Source organism: Lycorma delicatula, chromosome 1 (genome assembly GCF_047948215.1).
Source record: "Lycorma delicatula isolate Av1 chromosome 1, ASM4794821v1, whole genome shotgun sequence".
In the NCBI taxonomy this organism is placed as follows: Eukaryota; Metazoa; Arthropoda; class Insecta; order Hemiptera; family Fulgoridae; genus Lycorma; species Lycorma delicatula.
The window spans coordinates 58,918,333-58,944,287 of NC_134455.1; the positions used below are offsets into that span (position 1 = coordinate 58,918,333).

The 25,955-nt window shown below is 31.5% G+C and overlaps 1 protein-coding gene across 2 annotated transcripts in view; it reads left to right on the plus strand.

The window, feature by feature from the left end:
- The window catches only part of LOC142318109 (protein dj-1beta-like), a 73,336-nt gene extending 48,955 nt beyond the window's left edge, over positions 1–24,381 (plus strand). For both annotated transcript variants that reach the window (XM_075354645.1, XM_075354644.1), the window contains exons 3-5: positions 11,034–11,103; positions 14,933–15,052; positions 24,126–24,381. In XM_075354645.1, the coding sequence (XP_075210760.1) occupies positions 11,034–11,103; positions 14,933–15,052; positions 24,126–24,262 (327 nt within the window). In that variant the 3' untranslated portion in view covers positions 24,263–24,381. The remainder of the gene's footprint in view (positions 1–11,033; positions 11,104–14,932; positions 15,053–24,125) is intronic.
- Positions 24,382–25,955: the final 1,574 nt, after the last annotated feature.

Below are 25,955 nucleotides of genomic sequence, written 5' to 3' on the forward strand. Positions count from 1 at the left end.
AGGAATTCTGGAATACTTCTTCATCAGAGGCATTCATATTTTAACACAACTGTTAGAATCATCCAAAATTATTAGCCTACAAAAAATATATAACCCTAGTAAACACAGTTTTTGGCACATTGGCAATTTTTTTGGGTTCCTTATATAACTTTTTATGCTGAATCCAAAAATGCAATCAGAATATTTCCCAGAGTTTTTGTGTAATAACATTTTTGAATTATTGCTTTTGCAGAGTTCCATATATTTTTTAGGGATAACTTAGCGTACACAAAAGAATATTTTAAACGATTTCTAACAGAAAGTGGGTTACAAACAAAACATTATGAAGTCAATAGCTGTATATGCATGATTATTTATTTACTGAAGCTCTGATATGTCAGCATAGAATAATCTTCTGGGTCATGCAATTAATTTAGTTAACACACCAGTATTGTTTAAATGTTTACTAAACATGTCAGCATATTTAAACGTTTATACTGTGGTTTCATTCTGTTTTCTGATTTACAGTTACTGTATCAAATGTGTTGTGTTAGTGAATAAATATGCCAAAACAGTTCATAGAAGATAACTTCTGTTATGTGTGAGGAAAGTTGAAGTTAAAAAATAACAACAAAGTTTGACTCCACTAGTTAGCAAATGTTATGAACATATTTTGGCTGTAAAACTGAAGATCAAGATAAGAAGTGGGCCCCTCACATCTGTTGTTTGACTTGTGGCTATATCGATGGTGATGTGTAAACCACAAGATGTTTATTATCCTTGTATTAAAAAGGTAAATGGAAAATTATTATAAATTTTAGGCCTCAGATTAATAGTAGAAGGAAGATTAAAGAAAAACAAACCAACATACTTGGCGTTTATAGACCTAGAAAAGGCATTCGATAATGTAGACTGGAATAAAAAGTTCAGCATTTTAAAAAAATTAGGGTTCAAATACAGAGGTAGAAGAACAATTGCTAACATGTACAGGAACCAAACAGCAACAGTAACAATTGAAGAACATAAGAAAGGGAGTCTGACAAGGATGTTCCCTATCTCCGTTACTTTTTAATCTTTACATGGAACTGGCGGTTGATGATGTTAAGGAACAATTTAGATTCGGAGTAACAGTATAAGGTGAAAAGATAAAGATGCTACGATTTGCTGATGATATAGTAATTCTAGCCGAGAGAAAAAAGGATTTAGAAGAAACAATGATGAACGGCATAGATGATTTCCTACGCAAGAACTATCGCATGAAAATAAACAAGAACAAAACAAAAGTAATGAAATGTAGTAGAAATAACGAAGATGGACCACTGAATGTGAAAATAGGAGGAGAAAAGATTATGTAGGTAGAAGAATTTTGTTATTTGGGAAGTAGAATTACTAAAGATGTTCGAAGCAGGAGCGATATAAAATGCCGAATAGCACAAGCTAAACAAGCCTTCAGTAAGAAATATAATTTGTTTACATCAAAAATTAATTTAAATGTCAGGAAAAGATTTTTGAAAGTGTATGTTTGGAGTGTCGCTTTATATGGAAGTGAAACTTGGACAACCGGAGTATCTGAGAAGAAAAGATTAGAAGCTTTTGAAATGTGGTGCTATAGGAGAATGTTAAAAATCAGATGGGTGGATAAAGTGACAAATGAAGAGGTATTGCGGCAAATAAATGAAGAAAGATGCATTTGGAAAAATATAGTTAAAAGAAGAGACAGACTTATAGGCCACATACTAAGGCATCCCGGAATAGTCGCTTTAATATTGGAAGGACAGGTAGAAGGAAAAAATTGTGTAGGCAGGCCACGTTTGGAATATGTAAAACAAATTGTTAGGGATGTAGGATGTAGAGGGTATACTGAATTGAAACGACTAGCACCAGATAGGGAATCTCGGAGAGCTGCATCAAACCAGTCAAATGACTGAAGACAAAAAAAAAAAATAAGTTCAGGGCTTCAAGGTGAGTACATATCTACACTGCATCCTCCGATACATCTATCTTTAGAAGGTGAATCGAAATTTGAGATAGCCACTGAAGTTTAACAAAAGGAGCAAGATAAAACTACTTTTGAAGCAGAATTCATTTCGCACAAATTCATCTAATAACTCAAAGTGAATTAAATAACCTTTTTGCAGAATTTGAACTTGAAGAAACAAGCCAAGCTTTTCAGATTTAAGCTGAAAGATTGGAATTTTCTCCTTACTGACACAAAATAAAAAGTGACATTTCATAATCATCAGAAAAAGTTTCATGATTTATATTCTTATTTGCAAGAAAATAATTTAGCTTACTGTAACAATATTTGTGCTGTCATATGGGTGTACTTCATTATCATATTCAGTCTCTACAGAATGGAACTGTTCATTGATTCTTTGAAGACTGTCCTTTTGCAAAATGGCTACAAATCTTACTTCTATGCCAATAGCATATGTACTAACATGCAAAAACATATGACAATATGAAAAACCTATCAGAAAAATTCAGTACAAGTACCATTGCACTAAATGTTGTAATTTAAAAGTTGTTGCATTATTAATGGGTCTGCTACTCTAAATTTTGATGCTTTTTGCGGGATGAAACATCAAAGAAAATACTTATAATTATATCATGAAGGAATAGCTTGAAGTACTATGCCTAGATAGATTATGCTTTGGAACGCCGCAATGTTCCCAGAGCCCTGCAGGCCGTGGTAAGAGACTATTTGTCTAACCGTACGGCACTGTTTAAAGATGCGCACCTAGTTGTGGAAAAATCCGTCACCAGGGGAAGCCCGCAGGGTTCCGTTCTCGGTCCCCTGCTGTGGAACCTGTGTTTGATGGATTTCTGGGGTTGACATTCCCAGAAGGGGTCACGGCCCAGGCTTTCGCCGATGACTGTCTCCTTTTAGTTCGTGGTAATTCACGACCGCAGCTAGAAAGTAGAGCGCAGGCGGCTTTGTCAACCGCCGAGGGCTGGATGGACATGCAAAATTTAAAGATTTCTGTGCCCAAGATGAAGTTTATGCTTCTGAAGGGTGCAGACAAATTATCAACCAGTCGAAACCCCCACATTAAATATAAAGGCTGTGTAATCAGCCGAGTAAGGGTTCATAAGTACCTAGGTGTTTTGTTTGATGATAAGTTACTTTTTAGCAACCACATTAAGCAAGCAGGACGCTGTCTCTGTGATGCACAGAGACAACTTAAAAGGATTGCTCGGAAAGACTACGGGCTGTCAGGTCGCCAAATGAACTTGGTGTACCGAGATGCCTTCGAGAGTATGATCGCATACGCGGCGCCAGTCTGGGCGCATAGGTTGGATAGAAATAGAGCACTGCTTCAAAATTTAAGGAGTGCCCAAGGCAGAGCCTTAATAGTATGCACTGGTGTTTTTAAAACAACCTCCTACGAGGCTACCACCGTATTGGGAAAGGCTCTCCCAATCGATTTAGTGGTGAAAGTTCGAGCAGCCATGTGGAAGTTGCGAAGAGGTCGGGAAACCGAGGTATTTGGGATGCGGTTTCGAGCCGGGCTAGAACCGGAGCGGAACGACTATCACAATGCACCGGGTCCAAATTTCGTTCAGTTGCCCATTTCCCGCCTGCGGAAGAGGCTATGGAGCCTCGCGATGGATGCATGGCAGCATGAATGGCACACCACGAATAAGGGAAGATCCCTGTATAGATTTATACAGGATCTGGGGGGATGGTATGCCTCGAATTCATTTTTAAGGGCGTCGGGTGCCCAAGTGCTCACCAACCATGTGAATTTGATGCAATATCTGTTTAGGTTTCGCCTAGTGGCTGATGAGTTGTGTGTCTGCGGGGAGGTCCAGTCGAACGAACATCTTATGTTCAACTGCCCTGCTCTTGGGGGGCCCAGAGACCGGGCCACCCTGGAGAACTTAGAGGTCAGGGGGAAAACTGGCCGCTCATAAACGGCGAGTCGGTGTGGCGAGAGCCGCATTGTCGGACCGTGTGGGGGTTCCTCGATGAGGTTGCGATGTTCAACCGTCATCGTTAGATTTTAAATTTAAATGGGATTTATTGATTCCTTTAGCGGAGCTGTGGGAAGTCCTTATCCGAAATAATGGCTGGCCACCAGCCAGTAAAAGCTCCAAGCGCTTTAAATGGTGGACAGGCACTAGCTGGCTGACAGCGACCGAGGCGTGGCGGCTTAAATTGCCGTCTTTTTAACTTGTAGCTTTTTTAGTTTTAATTTGTAACAAGGGGTGCGCCTCCCCGATCTAGTTTTAATTTGACAAGTGAGCGGTAGGGACACGTAAGCGGGTGCTATACGGCACCCAGCTTAACCGCTCACGCAAGATAGGAGCTCACTAGGAGCATTAGGAATAACGAGGTCGCAAATCTGTTTTGAGGCACAGTAGCCGTTTTTTGGCACGGAACATTTGGTCTATGCTCTAGGGCGACCGAATGGGGTAGTGGCGGGAGAGATGCCAGCTAACCAAAATGCCTAGATAGAAAAATATTGTACACCCCCCATCAGTTAACTCAGAAATGATTTTTCTACCTCCATTCAATATAAAATTATGTCTTTACAAAAGACATTTTAATGCTATAGACAAAAATGGTGCTGGATTTCATTATTTGAAAGAAAAATTTCCTAATGTTAGTAATGCTAAAATCAAGGAAGAAATTTTTGTGGATCCCCTAAATAAGAACTTAGATTAGAGATAAACAATTCGAAGAATTGTTGAAAAGTCAGCATGGAAATCATTTAAAAGTGTTGTACAAAATCTTTTAGGAAATTATAAATTCCCAACCACTATATCATTGTGGGTGAATTATTACAGCCATACAAATATATGGGGTGTAATATGTTCCTAAAAACTTGTTTCTTTGTTTTCACACTTTGATTTCTTTCTGGACAATCTCTATTCCATCAGTGACAGTTCCACCAGCAAATCTCAGACATGGAAAAAGGTACCAATAACCCTAGCCACTTGGACCGACCCAGCAGCTACTCCTTTGGAGAGAGAAAGGGTTATATTTTTATTGATAAAATCGTCTGGGCCAGCTTCACCATCCCGGCAGTAGTCTTTTCATGGAGTAAATGATTTACATATTGAAGGAAAAATCAGTGAAGGAACCTAAATTCACCTGTATTTCCCTGAATTGCAGATTATCATAGTCACTATTCCCCAGATATTTGTCTTGATTTGATAAATTTAACAAATTTGAAGCAAAGTATTAGTAGCAAAGTTTGGTTAATGTATGTTTAGTATTGCAGTCACAAAACAGTTAAAGACAGAATTGGTATAATTTTTTTTATATAGATATGTAGAAAGTTCCATTTAAGACCAATACATAAAGTGGATGTTAGTTCTAAGTAAGATAGTAAATAGTGTCCCTTATAACTTGATGGATCCTCAACATCTGGAATCTCTTGGGAAAAGTATCCTGGAAATAAAAAAATTTTAATGAGGTACAGTTTGTCAATTTCAAAATTGATTGTATATGCACATGTCATACCACCACTCTACTCACATCTCTGTCTGCAACAGAATAACACAGTCAAAACAAAATTCAATATTATTGGAGTACTAATAATAAATTAAATGATTCATTCCTGTTTTGCATTTGGTTTCATTAACACAATATTATAGCATCAATATTATTAATTTCTTGTCTTATCGTACAATACACTTTTTTTGTCTTATTTTTTATTTATATATATATATATATATATATAATATATCATTAACACAATATTATAGCATCAATATTATTAATTTCTTGTCTTATCATACAATACACTTTCTTTGTCTTATTTTTTATTTATATATATATATATATATATATATATATATATATATATAATATTCAGTGGTTCGCTACATCCATAGAATTCACATGGATACACAATAAATATTTACACAATATTTTTTTTACTGGTATTTTTGTTGGTATTTATGTTTGTATTAATTTTCATTCAACAACAGGCTTATTTTATTTATGTCTTGTAGCTTAACTGTTTAATGTTTACATTAGGTTTACATTTTTAGGTGGAAAAACATTCATCAGAGAATGAAAGAAGTTATTATAAATGTTATAAAGTTTGTGACTGATGAAGCTAAAGCCTGTGCTTCTATTTTTTAACCCAACCTCACTTTATAACACATTGCAAGGGTTACTGAGATCTGTAAAAGAAGACTTGAAAAAATTAAAAGAGTGTTCTTAATCTTGTTAAACCTCTACTATCAACTCAGAAACAGAAAAACACTCCAAGGAAAGTGACTGACATATACTGACTGACATAATGACAAAAATGTCATTCGCCATGCAATAATTAATTGCCCTTTGTCTGAATGTAGCTTATCTTCTTTGTGAAAACTTGCTACTGAATTAAAAATCAATGAAATAATTAATTATGGCAAAAGGAGCTTAACTATTCTGTTCACATGAATTGGCTTTAGGTGAAAAAAAATTCAAAATAATAGATCCATTCTTACTGAAAAATCTGAAGTACAATATAAAAGAATGTTTATTTGAATGAAATATTGATGAATATTAATTTGTTTTTAAAAGTAAATTGCTTGATATTGTCCTGAAGAACCCTGTACTAACTGACAAAAACTAGCTTTTGATTAACACTGGCAACAGAAAGTATGGCAATGTTGTGAACAAGAAGGTATTAACAGTTCCAGTTTTGAATGGTGACAGAATAATAATTATCCATGCTAGATGTGATACCGGCTTCAATCCTAACAGTCTTGTTCTTTGGAAATCATCTTCATCTTTAAGCTATCATTCACTTATGAATTACAGTAGGTTTTCTAATTGGGATACAGAAAAACCTATCCCTGATTTGCCTGAATATAGTATATTATTAATAAACAACACACCAGATTTCTCATCATACAAAAATTCTATGATAGACTGCCTAAAAAAAAATAAAATCAGTTTAGGACAAATATATTAAAATTGGAATTTTACATTATAAGATAGAAAAATTTCAGATAGAATGATCAACTTAAAGAAGGACATATTCTGTTAAACTTTCTCTTATCACTCAGACTGAATATAGAACTAATATGAACTTGAGTCAAAACTGGATTTTGTGTCATAATGATATGTTTCAGATACAATGTAGAAATATTCAAATCAAAATTTTAAAGCATTACTGTTGATGACTGGAGAAAATACAGTTGTTTTTTCCTACCAGTTTTCCAGCTGCTGCTGGGTTTTGGTGAGTGTGTATACACAAATGCAATTACTACTACCAGATTGTGAGGCCTGATATAGCTGAAGATGTAGTGCACTGTAAGTGTAAATACACCAGTTAACATGTAGTCTGGAACAGACTCAGGTCAACCACTCCTGAGATATGTGGTTAATTGAAACCCAACCATCAAAGAACACCGGTATCCATAAGCTAGCATTCAAATCCATATAAAAGCAACTACTTTTACAAGGACTCGAACCTTAGAACTCTCGACTGAAAATCAGCCGATTTTCTGATGATGAGTTTAACCACTAGACTAACCCAGCTGGTTAGAAAGTACAGTAAACCATGTTAAAATAATAAATAAATTGAAGAGCAATCTTACAAATGCAAAAACAGTTGTATTAAAAGAAAAAAGAAAGTATAGTAAACATGTTAAAAAAAATTGAAAAGCAATATTGCCAATTACAAGAACTTTTGAAATCAAGATTAAAATTTTCTTCCAAATTCAAGTTCAGATGAAAGTAATAGTAGTGGAGTAAAAGTGAAAATAGTGATTAAAACATTGTTTAATATGTGTATATTTAATTGCAATTTGTTTTTCTTATTTTTTTTTTTTTTTTTTTTTTGTCTTCAGTCATTTGACTGGTTTGATGCAGCTCTCCAAGATTCCCTATCTAGTGCTAGTCGTTTCATTTCAGTATACCCTCTACATCCTACATCCCCAACAATTTGTTTTACATACTCCAAACGTGGCCTGCCTACACAATTTTTACCTTCTACCTGTCCTTCCAATATTAAAGCGACTATTCCAGGATGCTTTAGTATGTGGCCTATAAGTCTGTCTCTTCTTTTAACTATATTTTTCCAAATGCTACTTTCTTCATCTATTTGCCGCAATACCTCTTCATTTGTCACTTTATCCACCCATCTGATTTTTAACATTCTCCTATAGCACCACATAGGAAATTTCTTATTTTATACTTACGTTATTTTATTTTAATGGATGATTGAATTTTATAAACCATGATTCTATGAAATAAATTTTCAGTGAGAGGATCTATGAAACCAATCTTCTACAAAATTAAAAGCAGAAATTGTATACATCATTGTTCTAGAATTAAACATTGTATGTTAAATATATTTAAGTAAAGTTATTATTTATTTTAATTTTACAAATCATTAATTTTAGATTATTATTACTTTTTAACCAGGATTATATATTACTGGTATGCCCAGCATTATCTGGTGATGAGGTATTTATTTGCATAAGCATAGGTTACTTATTGTATATTGACTATAAGTGTAAAGCTACATAATGTCATTTGCCAGTTTGAATTGGACAGTCTGTAAAATGATAGCTGCTTAAACCACATTTAATAAACCAGTTCCTACCAATCATCAAAATTAAATAATGTGGGGTGCAGTTTCACTGCATGCTGGTGGCATTTATTAGTGATCGTAACAAGTAAGTGACACCTAAAAAAGAGCATATTTATAAATGTACAAAATATAAACAATGTTCAAATTAGACATCTGTAGAATTTCTCTGTCAATCATCTACCTCCACCTACCAGCTTATTTCATTTTATCTGTTCTGATAAATTGGCAGTGTTTAATTTCCAGTAATTACATTCTACTTTAATCTGAATTTCTTGTATCATTTACCATTTTGTCCTTATTTACTTCTTTTTTATTCTACTCTTTCATTCTTTCTTATTCCAAAAATGTAGCATCACTTAAGAATTATGTAGTTCATCAAGGTAATTTCACAAAATATTTGATAAATGGCTTACTTTAAAACTTTTCCTTACGTACAGATAGTTTAAAAGTATGATTTATAATGTTACAGCAATTAATAAAGGAAACAAGTATCTGAGTTTTAGTGCACTTTTCAAGTAGATTTTCTTTAAAATAATTATAGGGGCAATTTTCAAAATGAAAATTCTTTCAAAAGGAAAAAATCCCACATATTTTGTGCCAGAAGTCAGCAAAAATTCAGTCTTCTAGCGTAGGTGTTTAGTTAGAGCAGTAAAAACTGATACTTTTGTATCCAATAATTAACAGATTTCAAGCATCATCGTCATTGGAAAAATTTTCTGTTCAGTACTGTGACACCAGTTATTGCTTGCAGAAAACAGTACTGGTTACTAGTTTTTTTCTGATGAAAATAAACATACCTAGGATTTGAACACAAGCTGTATGAGATCTGACCTATCTGGCCAATTTGTAAATTGGTGTGTGCTATTTTTACTTTCCTGTAGTTTATATGTATTTATTCTGAGCATATAAATAAATATGTGATTACTTTTCCACATTAGTGTTACAATTATTAACAATATTTTTGGTTAGTATGCAAGCTACTCAAATTAAATTATTTTTTACTTACATTCTAGGTAATTTAGCAAAAAGACTTTTAAATTTTTTATCTACAGTTTACTTAAAGTGTTATTCATAAATGTGAGTATGTAACCTTTAACAAAAACTAATTATTTTAGAGTACTTTAGCATAGTTGATGGCTGATTATAGATGTATGTAATAATCAATGTAATAAATAGTTCAGCAAATGGCACTATGGCAGCACAATATAGCTGTTTTATTAAATTAATTATTTTTAGTCACTGTATTTGATTATTATCTTCATTTATTACTTTTTAAACCTCAAATGATCTTCAGAACATTGATTTATAAAATTTAATAAAAAACAAATGTTAAATATTAAAACAATGAAGGAGAATATTAACCTTCTCAATCAATGAAAAAAATGAAATTATAATAACTGAGGTGAAAAACATATATATCTCAATAGGTTTAATAATTAAATATGTTTTCAACTTTATTTTATAAAACAACTTTCTAAATAAACAGATATCTCTCCAAAAGTACTAAACTAGAATTAAATAATAATAATCTATATAACATGGGCAAAATGATTCATAATTGTGTGGTGTGGTTAATTAGATGAGCTGTGAATAAGTGTCTCCGTAGTGCTAAGTCTTTCTTTCTTTCTTTTTCCTGTTTAGCCTCCGGTAACTACCGTTTAGATAATACTTCAGAGGATGAATGAGCATGACATGTATGAGTGTAAATGAAGTGTAGTCTTGTACATTCTCAGTTCGACCATTCTTGAGATGTGTGGTTAATTGAAACCCAACCACCAAAGAACACCAGTATCCATGATCTACTATTCAAATCCGTGTAAAAATAACTGGCTTTACTAGGACTTGAACGCTGGAACTCTCGACTTCCAAATCAGCTGATTTGGGAAGACGCGTTCACCACTAGACCAATCCGGTGGGTTACCTGTGACCATACCTGCAGCACTCGAAACATCTTTGGACGTCCACGTACTCTTTTACTCTTAAAACTGTGTATTTTTACCTAACAAAAAATATGTTCCTCTTTACATTTAATTATTCTAAATATAATACTTTTATTTCTTTCTCAGTGTTTGAGTTATTACTGAAAAGTTATATTTTGTTTGCCATTTTTCAAGACTGACCAAAAATACAATACTGAAGATCTTGTGTTTCAGTTTTGTTTTTTTATATCTTTTGTGTTTCTTAATAAACATACCAAATCTCAAGCTGATATCCAAAATAACATTATTCTTGTAATACTTATTTCTATATAACACAACGCATTATAATTTCCCATGAGATATATAGAAAGAAAACTAAAGAGGAAAAATATCTGATAAAAATTAAATTTAAAGTATTTATATTATTTTATTTTTAACAGTAATTTGTTCACTGTATCACATTTTCACAAAACTGCATAATAGTAAAATACATTTTAAATTATATAAAATTAATAGATATTATTAAAAGTATTTAATAATTAAGTATTTTTTTTAAGTATTTAATATTTTTTTTTTTTAATTTCAGAGTGATTTAGCTATGAAAACTATAGAGAAACATTTGAAAAAAAACAAGATAGTGGCACTCATTGGTGAAGGTAAGATATTGAAGCTTATATTAATTCATAAAATGTATAAATTAAATATTCAATTGCAAGTAATGAACTGAGAAAGACTTATGATTTTAGATTTGATTTACATTTAAAAAATTTATTTGGGTTCTTTAGCTACAAAAATTAATTAAATAAAGTATATTATTGAGATAATATGAAATAGCTTATAATTAGGATACAGAATAAATAAAAAAATATTTTTAAAAATTTTTTGTTAAAATGCACTGTCAATAAACTATATAAGCTGCAATGTAGCTTATTTTATTTATACTTAAATGGAGCTGTAGTTTTCAAAAAAACATTAATTTAAGTGCATTCAGTGGTGACAGATAATGAAAAAGATTCTTTTTTGCCCTTAAATTGAGCACAACTGATAAATGATCCATCAAATTGTCTCATGCACAAATTCAGATACACTATTAAAGCACATCTAAATTTCACTGAAATTGATCTAGTAGTTTTGGAGATTTATGAACCATAAAATTGTATACATAGGTCTATATATATATATATATATATATATATATGAGGAAACCCCAATTTAAACGAAAAGTATTTTCGTACTCTTCATAACTCAAAATGTAAAGAAGCTTTATTTTCACCCCAACCCAGTTCTACCATGTGACCAAAAGTAATACAGTACCATACTTTTCTTTGAAAAGTTGGTAAAAAAAAGAAATTACATAAATAAATACATTCGTTTGAGTACTTTATTTTCATAAAAATACAAAATGTGATCTAGTATGAAGTTAAGTAAATCACATAAAAGTTAATTAATATATATATATATATATATATATATATATATGTAACAAATCTGTACTACTATATAAAGAGGAAGAAGATGTTATTTTTTGTTCAGGATAAACGAAAAACTACCCTATCTATCGCTACTAAATTTTTACCCATGTTTCTTGGCATGACTGAGAAGGTTTTTGGATATTTCTTCTAGAAAAAAATATATATATGTATAATGTAGTAGTGGAGATTTGCTGGTTGAAGCACAAACTTTAATCAGTTGTGAACTGTGAGTGTCTGTCACTGAGTGAGCTGCGTTTGAACTGATTGATTATGAACATCTAAAAATCAATTTCGAGATTTCTTGAGTAATTCAAGTTTCAAGGGTTAAAATTGATTTTTCAATTTTTTTTAAACCCTGTTATATTTTTAATTTCTTGGTAACAAATGAAGACATCAATTTGATTTTTGATGAGTGTAATCTTCATGTCAATAACCAATATCTAGATATTTGAAATTTGAACTTGAAAGGGGATGAAGAAAGGAAAAAAATTTTTTGAAGAATGTAAATTTTCCAATCCCAACTATAGTAAATGAGATATTCAGTAAATTTGAGCCTGCAAATACTCTTTAGATAAATATTTAAAAACCATTTTTGGGTTTATTTAATTGCAATTTTTTTAAGGGGTGTGAAGGTATACAGTACTGTTGCTCAACCACCACAGCCACGACCACCATTATTGTATGTGTGACTTATGCACCTGCCTCCTGTTACTTGACTAATAAACATAAAATAAAAAAATTGACCCTATGGAAAACACAAATAACCACATGGCGCAGGCAATGCTGCGACAGGGAGCTAGGAAATACATCAATAAATAAATATATTTATATACAGAATAAATATATTATATATATATATGGGAAACAAATAACCACATGGCACACGCGAAGCTGCAACGGCGAGCTAGTAAATAGGTAAACTATATAAATAAATAAATATATTTATTCTGTATGTATGTATATATATATATATATATATATATATTCATGAGTAGAATATATATATATTCTTAGCTGACAATTGTGTGCCTCTGTCATACACATATTCAACAAAGAAGACTTCTGACCCAATCATAGTATAGACTCTATTTCTCATCATGTCAGATGAGATTTTGTAGATACTGGTGAGTCACCACCAATATTTACAAAATATGATATTGGGTGAACTCCTTTACTTTACTGTAGATCAAATCATAATTTTCTCATAACCAGTGTTCTGGTAGGCAAACAGTACTTTGTGTAGTAGTTAAGTTAGAGTAGATAAATTAATTAATTTCTTTAAATTAATTTTTTGAATTTACCTCTTACGTCATTCTCATAAATTGAGATAAGTCTTAACAAACCAGATGTTACAATAAGTAAAATGTGAAGGCAGGACTTATTGTAACTTTTGATTATCCTGAACTAAACCAAAATCACAGACTGAAAACCACTTATGCCTTACTATCTGAGAGTCTCAAAAGTAGTTTCAAAATGACATTAGATGGTAAACAGTTAGGAATAGAACAGACAGCACCCAAACCAATTCCTAAATTCCACTGATTCGGTGAAGTAGTTTTTTCCCCATAGTGAAAGGCATATCATAGTCAGGATAGTAGTAATAGTGAAACTTGAAGTAGATGCTTCATTTGGAGACTGATTACAATATTGAGGCTGTTAATTTTTAAAAATTGGCCATAAGTTGTTAACAAAAACAATTTACAGCACCTAGATACATCATTTTATATGGATTTGAATACTAGATCACAGATACGATGTTCTTTAGTGGTTGGGTTTCAGTTAACTACACATCTCATGAATGGTCGACCTGAGACTGTACAAGACTATGCACTTCTTTACATTCATACATATCATCCTCTGAAGTAATACCTCATGGTGGTTCTGGAGGCTAGACAGAAAAAGAAAGAAAAATACATCCTCAAAGCGAATACCTTTGTCCCTTCTGATATAAAATTTGTTAAATCATTATTTAGGATTACTCTTATCAGTCATTATTACTTTAAATTATAGCATTTAAGTGTTTAAAAGAAATAATTATAAGAGAAACAATATTATTACAATAACAAAATTAATGTTAATAATAATATTAGCACTTAAATAGATTAAAAAAGGGGGTAAAAATACACATGTATAATTACTACATTTGAAGCCACAAAAACAAAAGAGTTAATTTGCTCATCCCATTCTCCAGCATGAATATAAAACCAGAATCTAGAAACCTGTTATAGAATATTTATTTCTCAGACAGAGACTCATAGTGAATTTAATTCTATTGTAATCGTTTAATTATACCACATTCTTGTGGAATTCTATTACATTATTCAAAAACTCATAATATATATAAAAAAAGAAAATAATAAATAGAAAATAATTTTTGACAGAATTTTTTTTAATGGTGATTCCTCCATAAAAACTTTGTTTATGAGTAGCTAATGAGAAGATTATTGACTGATACAAAAATCCCTAGCCCAAGCCATGAATCAAATCCAAAACCTTTGGTACATCAGTTGGTTGTATTAGTTACAGAATTATAAAAACATTTAGATTTATTCATTCAATTATGTATGATTTTGATAACAAGTTATTATTTTGTTTTTTCTTATCCATAAGTGTGAATTATATCAGATTATTGAACCTAAAAAATTCACAACCCATATGATATGGGCTGTGAATATCATCAGAAGAATATCTGATGATATTCTTCTGTTCCAAAAAATATATTATTTTCTTTTTTGTGTAAAATTCAATTTGAAACTTAGTATGTACATAAAGTTGTTTCACTGAGTGATTTGAAACTGTGAAAAAAAATAACTTTTAGATATTGGAAAATTCCATTATTTTGAGGAACATATGTATCAGTGCTATGTATACAGCAATATTATAATACTTTAAGGTTTTAAAAAAAATTTTTATTTTTCAAGATTGTTTTGTACCATATCAGAAATGTTAATCACAAAAACTAGATGAAACTTGGTTTATCTCTGTAATAATAAGTAAAATATTTTTATTCCAGCACCACGTGTTCTAAGTTTAGCTCATTTGGCACACGGAAAGAAGGTTACATGTCACAGTAGTATAATTAGTAATATGATAAAAAATTATAAGTTTACTGGAGAAACTACAACAGTTGATGGTAAGTTCCTAATTCTCAATTATACACGAGTTATTTTGCATGATATGCATATACTACACATACACATATTCTAGGCTGAAGGTCTAACCCACCGGGTTGGTCTAGTGGTGATGAACGCATCTTCCCAAATCAGCTGATTTGGAAGTCGAGAGTTCCAGCGTTCAAGTCCTAGTAAAGCCAGCTATTTTTACACGGACTTGAATACTAGATCGTGGATACCGGTGTTCTTTGGTGGTTGGGTTTCAATTAACCACACATCTCAGGTATGGTCGAACTGAGAATCTACAAGACTACACTTCATTCACACTCATACATATCATCTGCATTCATCCTTTGAAGTATTATCTAAACGGTAGTTACCAGAGGCTAAACAGGAAAAAAAAAGGCTGAAGGTCTAAACACAACAGCACAAAATAGTATTACTTAAACTCAAATTCTCCAAATGAAAGCCTTTGTTTAGTAATTTTAATAAAATTTTAAATCGTATTTTGTTTAATCTAAGAAAAGAAGACGTATTTAATTTTTTTTCTTAAATGTTTCAATTATTAAAAAAACCTTTGCATAATATCTTAAATAGCATAAAAGTGGATGAACAAGGGATAACCATTTTTTTGTAATTTTATGCTATACATCTATGTCCAGAAGAACAAACTGAATGTGTTTCTTATAAAATAAAAGATATTTATCATGCAGCAAATAGAGAATTATTTGTTGCACTTTTTAATACTTATTTAATTTTTTATTTTAAGCAATACTGACCACTCTGCACTGGCTAAATTAACCACTAAATGCCCAGAGTATGCAATTATCCATCCAAAAAATTTGTGTATTTTTTGATTTTGGCTATCTTTGAGAACTAGTTTATTTAACATACTTAAAGTGTAAATTGCACGTTTAGTTCACAGATTTTTATTTCCAAGAAACTACCTCCTGAGATTGCAAATCTTGTGAAAGCTTGATGTAGCCAAGAATGATCAATTTTGATTGCTTTTTTGTATTCGGTTGGCAGTGAAATTAATTTTAAAATGTAAACTTTTACATGACAAACAAACTAAACCAATATTTTTAATAAATTGTTTTTAAAAACTTGCTTCAAAATATGTTCAGTCATCTTTGTGATTATCTTCAGTGACTGCTGCTGATGTTCTCACATTGGCATTAGCTGATGTTAATGGCTGGCAATTTTTTATGTTTTTTTTAATTAGTAGACCCATATTTGCAATGTTGTTACCAGATAAACACAGTTCTCCAAGAATACATAAAATCAACTGTTTCACTTACACTGTGTTCTATATTGGCCAAATGGGACACAATTTCAAACAAAAGTACAGTGAATGAAGATAAAATTCCTCCATAGCAATACAGAGTTAAAATTTGCCTAACCATCTCAAATATATAAATCCATCAGCTTGTACATATTGAGTATGTTAAGCTAACCTTATGTTTACATTACATCATTATACAATAAATATGCACTCTCACGTATATTTTGATGCTCTTCTGGGATTTTGCCATATATATTTTCCCCCACATTTTTACAATCACATGTATTTGTTACAGTTTATGGTTTTAAAACTTCCAAATTTTTTTCATTTAGATTTCCATTCACTTATTTAGAATCTTCATTTACAAATTTCACCATTGAACACAGTATGAGCAGATCTAAAATTTACCATCATGTTTAGTAATATTTGTTTAAGAAAAGAAGAAGCTTCACAAGAGGCACAGGATGAGGCCTGTGTTATCACTTTAAAACTTAAATGCTTTATCTTTTATTATTTTTAAATCACCTTAAAGTCTATGTGTAGAGAATAGTACTCTTTACCTTTTTTGTCCCATAAGATTTTAATTCAAATCTAACCTTAAAACATTATTTAGAAATTTATGAAAAATCCTATTTTAAAAAAAATCTGATGTGAACACCTATGATCTGATGACTGTGATATGACTATGACTATGATATCTGATGACTTCCTTGAACACCTATTAAATTACATATACATATTTTTTTTTTTTAATGAAAATTACAAAACATTTTATTTCATTAATAAGTTCTGATATGTTTTCATATTTTTTTGTTTTATTGTTGTTATTGAATTATTTTTATTGTAAAACATTTTTTACAGATGTTAATAAATCAATATATTTAAATTTAAAAAAAAAGTTTATAAAAGAGTAGATGAAGTCTAATTTGAACCAACGTTCCTACCCCTTGTAGATCAAAATATTTCATTAATTAAAATTTTATTTGGCTATAACTCTGGAACCAATGAAAATAAGTATCAATTATGATATATCACTGAAAAGCTCTGAACAAGGGCTTATTACTGCAGTTAAGAAAAAGTCCAAAATCCATATGTTTCAAAATTGAAACCCTGGTTATTTAGAGGTCGACTGTATACACATTTTTGGCCCAGTCTATTGCAATCAAAAAGGGAGGTGCACTACTAGATGTTACAACAGTCATACGTACTAAATTTCAACATTCTACGGCTAATCATTTTTGAGTTATGCGAGATACATACGTATGTATGTATGGTCAAAATGGATATTTCCATTGAAATCTGAAAAACAAGATTTTTCACAATTACAATAATTTCTTTACTTCATACAAGGAAGTAAAAATACAATCATTTAATTGCTATACAGAAGTGTGAAGAGAGAACTGCAGATGCCTATGTCATTTCCAAGAATCAGTTTCAAAGCCTAAGAAAAGAAGAAACAGAACTTCTTTGATCTGAGGGGCCAGATTGTTCTTTCATCACGCGAAAAAGAAACATTCTAAACTAGTTACCTGATTGATTTTGATAAAGGTGTGATTAGATGAACTGTGAATGAATTTCACTCAAAGATAGGGAAGCTTTCTTATCTTTCTTTTTCTGTTGAGCATTCGTAACCACTGTATGGTATTACTTTAGAGAATGAATAAGAATGATATGTATGAATGAATGAAGTGTAGGCAAGTGGTCTCAGGTCGACCATTTCTGAGATGTGTGGTTAATTGAAACCCAACCACCAAAGAACACTGGTATCCACAACCTAGTATTCAAATCTGTATAAAAGTAACTAAACTACCTTTATTAGGTTTTGAACCTTAGAACTCTCAACTTCAAAATCAGCTGATTTGTGAGGACAAGTTTACCACTACACCTACCCGCAGATTGGTCTAGATAGAGAAGCTGCCAACAGTTAACAAATTGTAAGGAATTGAAAATTAAAATTAATATTTACAGTAGTGAAACTAGTTTAAGAAGAATTTTGAAAGAATTAGGTTTTAAGTGGCACAAAACAGAAAACAAAAGGAAAAAGTTAGTTGAAAAACATGATATTAGGCAGAAAAGGATTTCATACTTGCAGTGATTTTAAAAAATGTAACAGGGCGATGGTATAATACTTACATGAATCCTATGTTTTATCATCGCATTCAACGGCAAAATCATGGGCTGATGACAGCAGTGCAGGACTTCATTTACCAATAAATAAAGGTGAACATTAATTATAATTCATGCCGGACATGAAATGGGCTTTATTCCAAAACACAATGTTAACTTGGATAGCCAAATCAAAAAGTGGCGATCACCATGATAGCATAAATACTAAAAATTATTTGAAAAGAGCTGACAAAAAATTAGTTTCTAAACTTCCTCCGACTCTATAGTAGTTACTGACAATGCTTCATATCATAATACCCTTTCTGAAATATTTCCAGTGTCATCAAACAAGAAACAAGACATGACTCTTTGGCTACAGAAACATAATATTCCATTTCCATCTCAAATGCTTAAGCCACAATTGTATGAACTAATTAAGTTGAACAAAAGTAACAGAAAATGATACCTATTTGATGAATTGTTGGAAAGAAGTGAGCTTCAAGTTCTGCAGCTTCCACCTTACCATCCTGATTTAAATCCAATCGAGATGGTACCATCATAGGTAAAACGACATATTGCGAGCCACAACACAACGTTTAAGATGTCAGAAGTGCAGAAACTGTGTGAAGATAAAATGAATTCGATGAGCGACGAGCACTGAAAACCTTACTCTGAAAAGGTTAAAAAAATCGAAAGTAAATATTGGAGCCAAGAATCGTTAATAGATTCTCAGAATCTTTCATTGCCTCTTTACGTTGTGACAGTGATAATAGTAACAATTACACTGACGATACTGATGACAGCAAGAAGAGCGTTCTAACTGAGTAATTAACAGGTAATTCATTTTCCAATAAGTAATTAAAGTTACAGTAATAATCATCTATTGCAATATTTACGTGTAATTAGTAATAGATAATAGTTTGTCATCCGTTATTACAGTTTACAATGTATAGTACAGAATTAGCTGACTGTATTTCATTTCCAAATTGTTGCATTCATTTGTTAAAAATAGAACAATTATTAGGTAAGGGGGTTTTACTAAGAGCAAGGAACATGTTTATACACTGAGTAGTAATCGTCACCAACCCAAGCTCGCCGTTACTTGGCGGCAAATGAAGTAATGTACGGTTTCTAAATATAATTCAAAATTTTCTAACTTTTCTTTGTTTTATTCAACTTTGCTTACGCCATTTCGTTCTGAATTAAATTCTCTACAAGTTTTGTTGAAATTGTTTATGTGTTTATTACCCATTTAACAAAGTTATTGTACGTCAAACATAAAAAAAAAGGTTTTTTACTCTAATTTATTGGTTTTCTCCCGATTTCTCAAAAACTACTGCAGGATATCTGGGAATTTTTTTTTCAGCTCAAAAATTATAAGAAATCACCACTAATTTTAGCCGTCATTCAAACTGTCATAAAAAATTCAGTATGACGTCATTTCACCGAGATATCTGAAATCCGAGAGAAATGTTTCACAAGCCGTAACTTGCAAACGAAGCATTTTAGAACATGTTTATATGAACTTTTTCCATTATTTTCACGAGTAAAATAAATTATTAATGTTCCAGGAGAACTTCCTTATACACTCTTTAATATATATATATATAATTATATATACAGTAGGACCGCAATAATCTGGCACTCATCTGAAATTAACTTTCCCATTTTGAGGGATTTAGCGCTTGAAATAATTGAGTTTAGTGGTTAACTCATCGCTGATTTGCGATGAGTTCTAAGGTTCAAATCCTAGTAAAGGCAAAGTTACTTTTATTCGGATTTTAATACTAGATTGTGGATACCGATGTTGTTTGGTGATTGGGATTAAATTAACCACACATTTCAGTGGTGATCGACCTTAGACTGTTCAAGAGTGCACTTCATTTACATTAATACATATCATCCTCTAAAGTAACACCTTACGGTGGTTCCGGAGGCTAAACAGAAAAAAGAGATACACACTGGGGACTAGTCAGATGCGTTCGGGAGATACTGTAACTGTTCGTCGTCTCGTCTGACACTATTGTCTGCCTCACTGTACTAACGTGCTCTCGCTGGGATCAGCCAGTCGCCATCTTGGCTTCGTGCTAGCATCACTACGATACTTCGTTCACGCAGACCTACAGTTAAGTACTTCCATTTGCATCAGGGCTGTGCGGTTTTCTGTTACAGTATTTAATAAAACATTGTATTGTATCGAATTTTCGCTATATGTACTACTGTCAATTAGACTACAGCACGTGAAAAGTTCGTACCTACAGTGAATATGTTTTCTAAACTGAACAAAAGTACGCCTAAAACGCAAACATGTGACCTTGACAATCCACCAAAACTGGACATCATAAGAAGATTTGAAAAAGATGAGAATCGAGCAATATTATGAGTGATTTTAATATCGCATCTTGAACTATATACGATAATAAAAAACAATTAGAAAATTTGTATCACAATCTGCTTCTATTAAAAGCGTAGACATTAGGCAAACTCTAAAAATGCCTAAATTAGAAAGTGGTTCAGTGCTAAAAGAGCAGAGGGAAAGCCAATAACAGGGCCCATAATTTGAAAAGACCAAATTTTTCACAAGGAATTAGATTTGCTCGCAGACGAAATTTTTTCATTCTTTAAACAATGGCTTCATAATTTCAATATTCATCATGGTATTTGTAAACTAGACATATCTAGTGAAATAAAATCAGCTGATGAGGCTGCTGCAGAAGAGTACAAAACAACATTTCAAAAACTTATTGATGAACATATTTATGTTCATAAATTTTGGGTGGGGACCAAATGGTCCCCACCTGAAATTTAAAACGCTGATGAGACTGGCATGTTATGGTGGTGTTTGCCAAATTCAACCCTAGTGGGAGCTGAGGAATGCAGCACAGGGTTTTAAAAAGAATAAAAACAGAATAACTCTTAGTCGGTGGAAACGCTTCAGAAGATCATAAACTTACTCTGTTTGTGATAGGAAAGTTTAAAAAGCCTAGGCCTCTCATAAATGCGACACATTTGCCTGTTATTTACAATGCTCAGACTAATGTCTGAATGACAGCCGAGTTGTTCAAAGACTGGTTCCACCATCATTTTGTTCCAAGTATGAAAGAATTTTGAAAAACTAGGGCTATCTAAAGATTCTAAAGCAGTTCTCACTCTTTCCAATTGTCGAGCTCACCCCCCAGCATTTGAGCTTGTGTCAGGTAATATTTTTTGCATATATCTTCCTGCCAATGTTACACCACTAATACAACCAATGAACCAAGAGGTTATACAAAATTTTAAGTGCAAGTACAGAGGAATATTTGTGCAAAAGCTGCTGAGCTCAGATTGCAGTGTCAAAGATTTCCAATGTAATTTTAACATTAAGTCGCTACTTTTACAGCTGCAATCACTTGGTCCAATGTGAAAAATATAACATTGCCCAGGGCCTGGAGAAAATTATGGCCTAAAATGGTCAAAGAAACAGATGGAAAAGGATGAAAATGATGATGAGCCCACAACTGACCATTCTGAAATTGTAATTGCAATAAATTATGCCTGTAATAATGCACTGAATGCCCTTTCAGTAGAAGAAATTGATGGATGGATCAACATTGACAAAAATGTACCTATTGAAGAAGAATTGACTTACAATGTGATAATATTACAAATTTTTTTGAGGTCCACAGGAGACACGAGAAACTGAGAGTGAAGAAGAAACACATACAACTCTCATCTCTTGGGCTGAGGCTTTGGAAGCCTTTGTCAAATTCACAGACAGGAGCCAACAATAAAATGCTGCTGAGGTTATGAATCTCCATATTATACAAAATAATTTTTATCAAAGAAGAACTCAATCCAAGAAACAAGTTAAGATCCCTACAATGTGTCAGAAGGATCAGAAAAAAATTCAAGCTATCTCATTAGTGGTAAGTACAAGTCCAACATGTTCCATGCACTCAACATCATCAGACACTTACATTAGACTTATAGACAATTCAGATTGAATTGTACCAAATTCTTGATAACAATTTTTATTTGATTAGTATTAACTTGTTCTTGGTTTGTTCAAGGCCATGGTATTTTTTTATTTCATAATAGGCCTACAAAAATAATTAAAATTTAAGATACCTTTCCTGATTTAATTTACTTGAACATAAGATTTTTTTTCACATGCAAATAACATGCAGGCACTTTTCTTGTAATATGAATTCTTCAGATCTTTTCCTTTTACTTCAACCCAAATCATTTCAATCAAATAAAAGTTAAGATTTTACCACAAATGTTTTTACTAAGTCTAAATTTACTAACAACTCATGTGCTTTAGTCCATAATGAATGCTTGTCCAAGCCGTCATGTTATGCCAACTTTTAAGTTAAATAGATTAGCTTGTCTTTTTCAAGCAAATGATATTTGGACTTATTCATTAGTACAACACTTGGAAAGCTGGTTTAGTAAACTAATCTTCAACCATGAAAAATATTTGTGAAATCGTTAATTATAATTACTACTTTTTTCACTCCTTTAAGAATTTTAATTGTGGTACTGATGCAAAGCATTTTCTCTACCACCATTTTCAATTAGTCTACTTGCTTTTCTGTTATTTTCATTGATCAAGCTCTGACTGCTAACATTTTAATTTTTAACACTTGAAACTATAATTAAATATTCTTCTTTCCACACCTATCTGTCCTACACATTGCAAACTTCCAAAGTTATTAGGTAAAAGTTCAATTAGCAGTTCACATGATGTTTGGCACTTTTTCTATCTTAAATCAAGCATTCTTACTATCTTCACTAAATGTTAACAACTGCAACTATAATAATTTATTTTACATCAGCCATCAACTTCCTTGTAGTTGAACCCTTTTCTCATTATTTAAAACGAATGAACATTTTCATAGTAATTAAACTTAATGAACTTATTTACTTCAATTATTTTTTCTGACTGGTTATGTTATGAGGTGACCATTATTTATTAACATATTAACTTACTTATTAACACCTCATTCTTCATTTATTAATGGCTATAAAATTATCAAAAAACATTCATATAGCATTTTATACAAGGAGAAATCCATTTAAAAAAAATCAAGCTGTGTATCATAATTTTTTTAAAATTCAAATTAGAACTAGTGTGAATACTTTTCTAAATGTAGGTTGAATTTTAGAAAGTGAAAAAAGCAGGTAATCTTAAAATATACTTTGAATAATATCAAATTTAGTTTAAAATTATGAATAGCTTATCAAAAGAATAAAACTTGAGAAAGAATGTTCATTGTAGCCACTACTGAGAAATGAACTATTTTTGCAAAGAAAAAAATTTTTAATACCCTTATATTACTGTAAAACCTCATTAAAAAACCCAGCCAACTTTATCCAGTCTAACTAAAGAGAAATTAAAACATGCAACTGAAGAAATACAGATGTTTGGAGATTTTGTGATAAATGTGATAATGTTTAAATTTTATAAATATACTATTTTAGACTTTGATCCATAAACATTCTAGTATCCTGGCTCATATTTTTTCTAACTTCAAGTTGGAACTTTCTTGTACTGGTGAGGGATTCATCAGAATAATTCCCAAATATATCACAACAAAAGTAATGATAATAATGCAATAGATCAGAAAGCAGAGAGCAAATGCATTTTAATCTGTAAATATTCTCCTTTTATCTTTATTTACTAGTATCTATGATTGATTATGTTTTATTCTCTTTTTCAGATAACTTAATCACCAGTCAATCCCCTGCAACTGCTATGGAATTTGCTCTTACCATTGTAGAAAAATTGCGTGACAGAAAATCTGCAAATATAATAGCAAAAGAAATTGGATATAAATATAAATCTGTTATCAAATAATATTAATGAACACTTTATGAAAATCTTCATTCTCTAAATGTTTTTCTGATAGACTTAAACAAATCATAATTCTTAATTAAAAAATATTTTGGCCAATAATAAAAAATTATAAAACTTTATTTTTATTTTGTTTGATACTAAAACAATTGTAAAACCTTATTCACTTATTAACAGCTAAAGATCTATTATGATACATTTTAGTTTGAGTAGTAAAGATTCAGCTGCATTTGCACCCTGGGCCCAGACTAGCATTATGACTTCTCCATAGACAGCACAATTCCTGTATTTGATCTAATTAAGCATGGCTATAATTAATGTAATATAATTAAGATGTTGAGTTTAAATCAAATAATTTTGTCAATGAAATAAAAAACTAATAGGTATTTTTTAATACATATAAGTAATTATTAGTAACAGAAGAGGTTATCACATTTTCAGTTCAGATGCAATGAATGCCAAGAAAAAAAACAGTGGTGAGGAAAGGATGAATATTGATAAAGAATTATTCATCTCCATTGAGAAACGATAAAATGAAATAAACAATTGGACCTTAAAGTAAAATAATCACCCCATAAGTTTGGGATTTTTAACTTGAAATCCTTCTTCATACAGCAGACATTCATCCTTCCCTAAATCTTTTAGGATATATACTCACGTTGGGAGCAGCTCATTATTATCAAAACATTTTAATGGACGAACTTAAACAAATGCTGTAGTAAATTGCTTTTCCTTTTCATACCAGAGTCACCTGGTGTAAGGCTCAAACTTCCTTAAGGAAAATCCATTCACAAAGTTTTGTGGCATTCGGTTTGCACTATCTAAATATATAAACCTTTCAGCCAGATTTCCACTGAAGGGTAATATTTGTAAATAGTTAAATAATGTCAATTTGATGTAAGTGCAACTCATCTTTATAATAAAAGTTTATATCGCAAACTGTTTAGTCAATTGATTGGTTTGAAAATTTCTCAATTTCATACTATTCTGTCATTCTAATAGCTTTAATATTAACTCCTACATTGTAACTCATCAATTATTTCTTTTTATATATTCTAAACTTTATCTTCCTTTACGTTTCCTTCTATTAAACCAAATTAATTAACCCTAAGCGCCTAATATGCAGCCTACCAACTTTGTACTTCATACAAAAGCCTATTAAATATGACGCTACTTCAAACTTGTTTTAGAGCTTCTTCCTTTTATACTCTTTCCAGACTTATATAATTTTGGACACTCTTTCTCTCTATTCCTTGTTTTTTCTAGCCCACTTTTTCCTCCTCACTCATATTTTATAAGCTTAACCAAACTATATTCAATACAAACAGTTTCAATTTTAATTAGAAATCAGGTCATCTGCTTTATGAAGATTCTTTCTGTACGAGTACTTTCCTGGCTTGTACCACTAGACCACTGGTATCTGCTACTTTGTAATTTTACTACCTAAATAGCAAAATTTAAAGTACATTATATTTTCAGTATTCAATTGCTCATTACAGCCTGTTTTTTTTTTTAACCATCCCAAGTAGTTATTGGAAAGGAATGTCAAAACAATAAGATCTAGAAACTTCAAATCTGGTAGGATATTTATTTAGTAGGTATTTCCCTTAAGCAGTAAGCTAACTCAAAGAAGGAATCGTCTCATCTATTTAGCTGCAGTCTTTTATAATTTACCTTTATTGAATGTAAAAGTTAA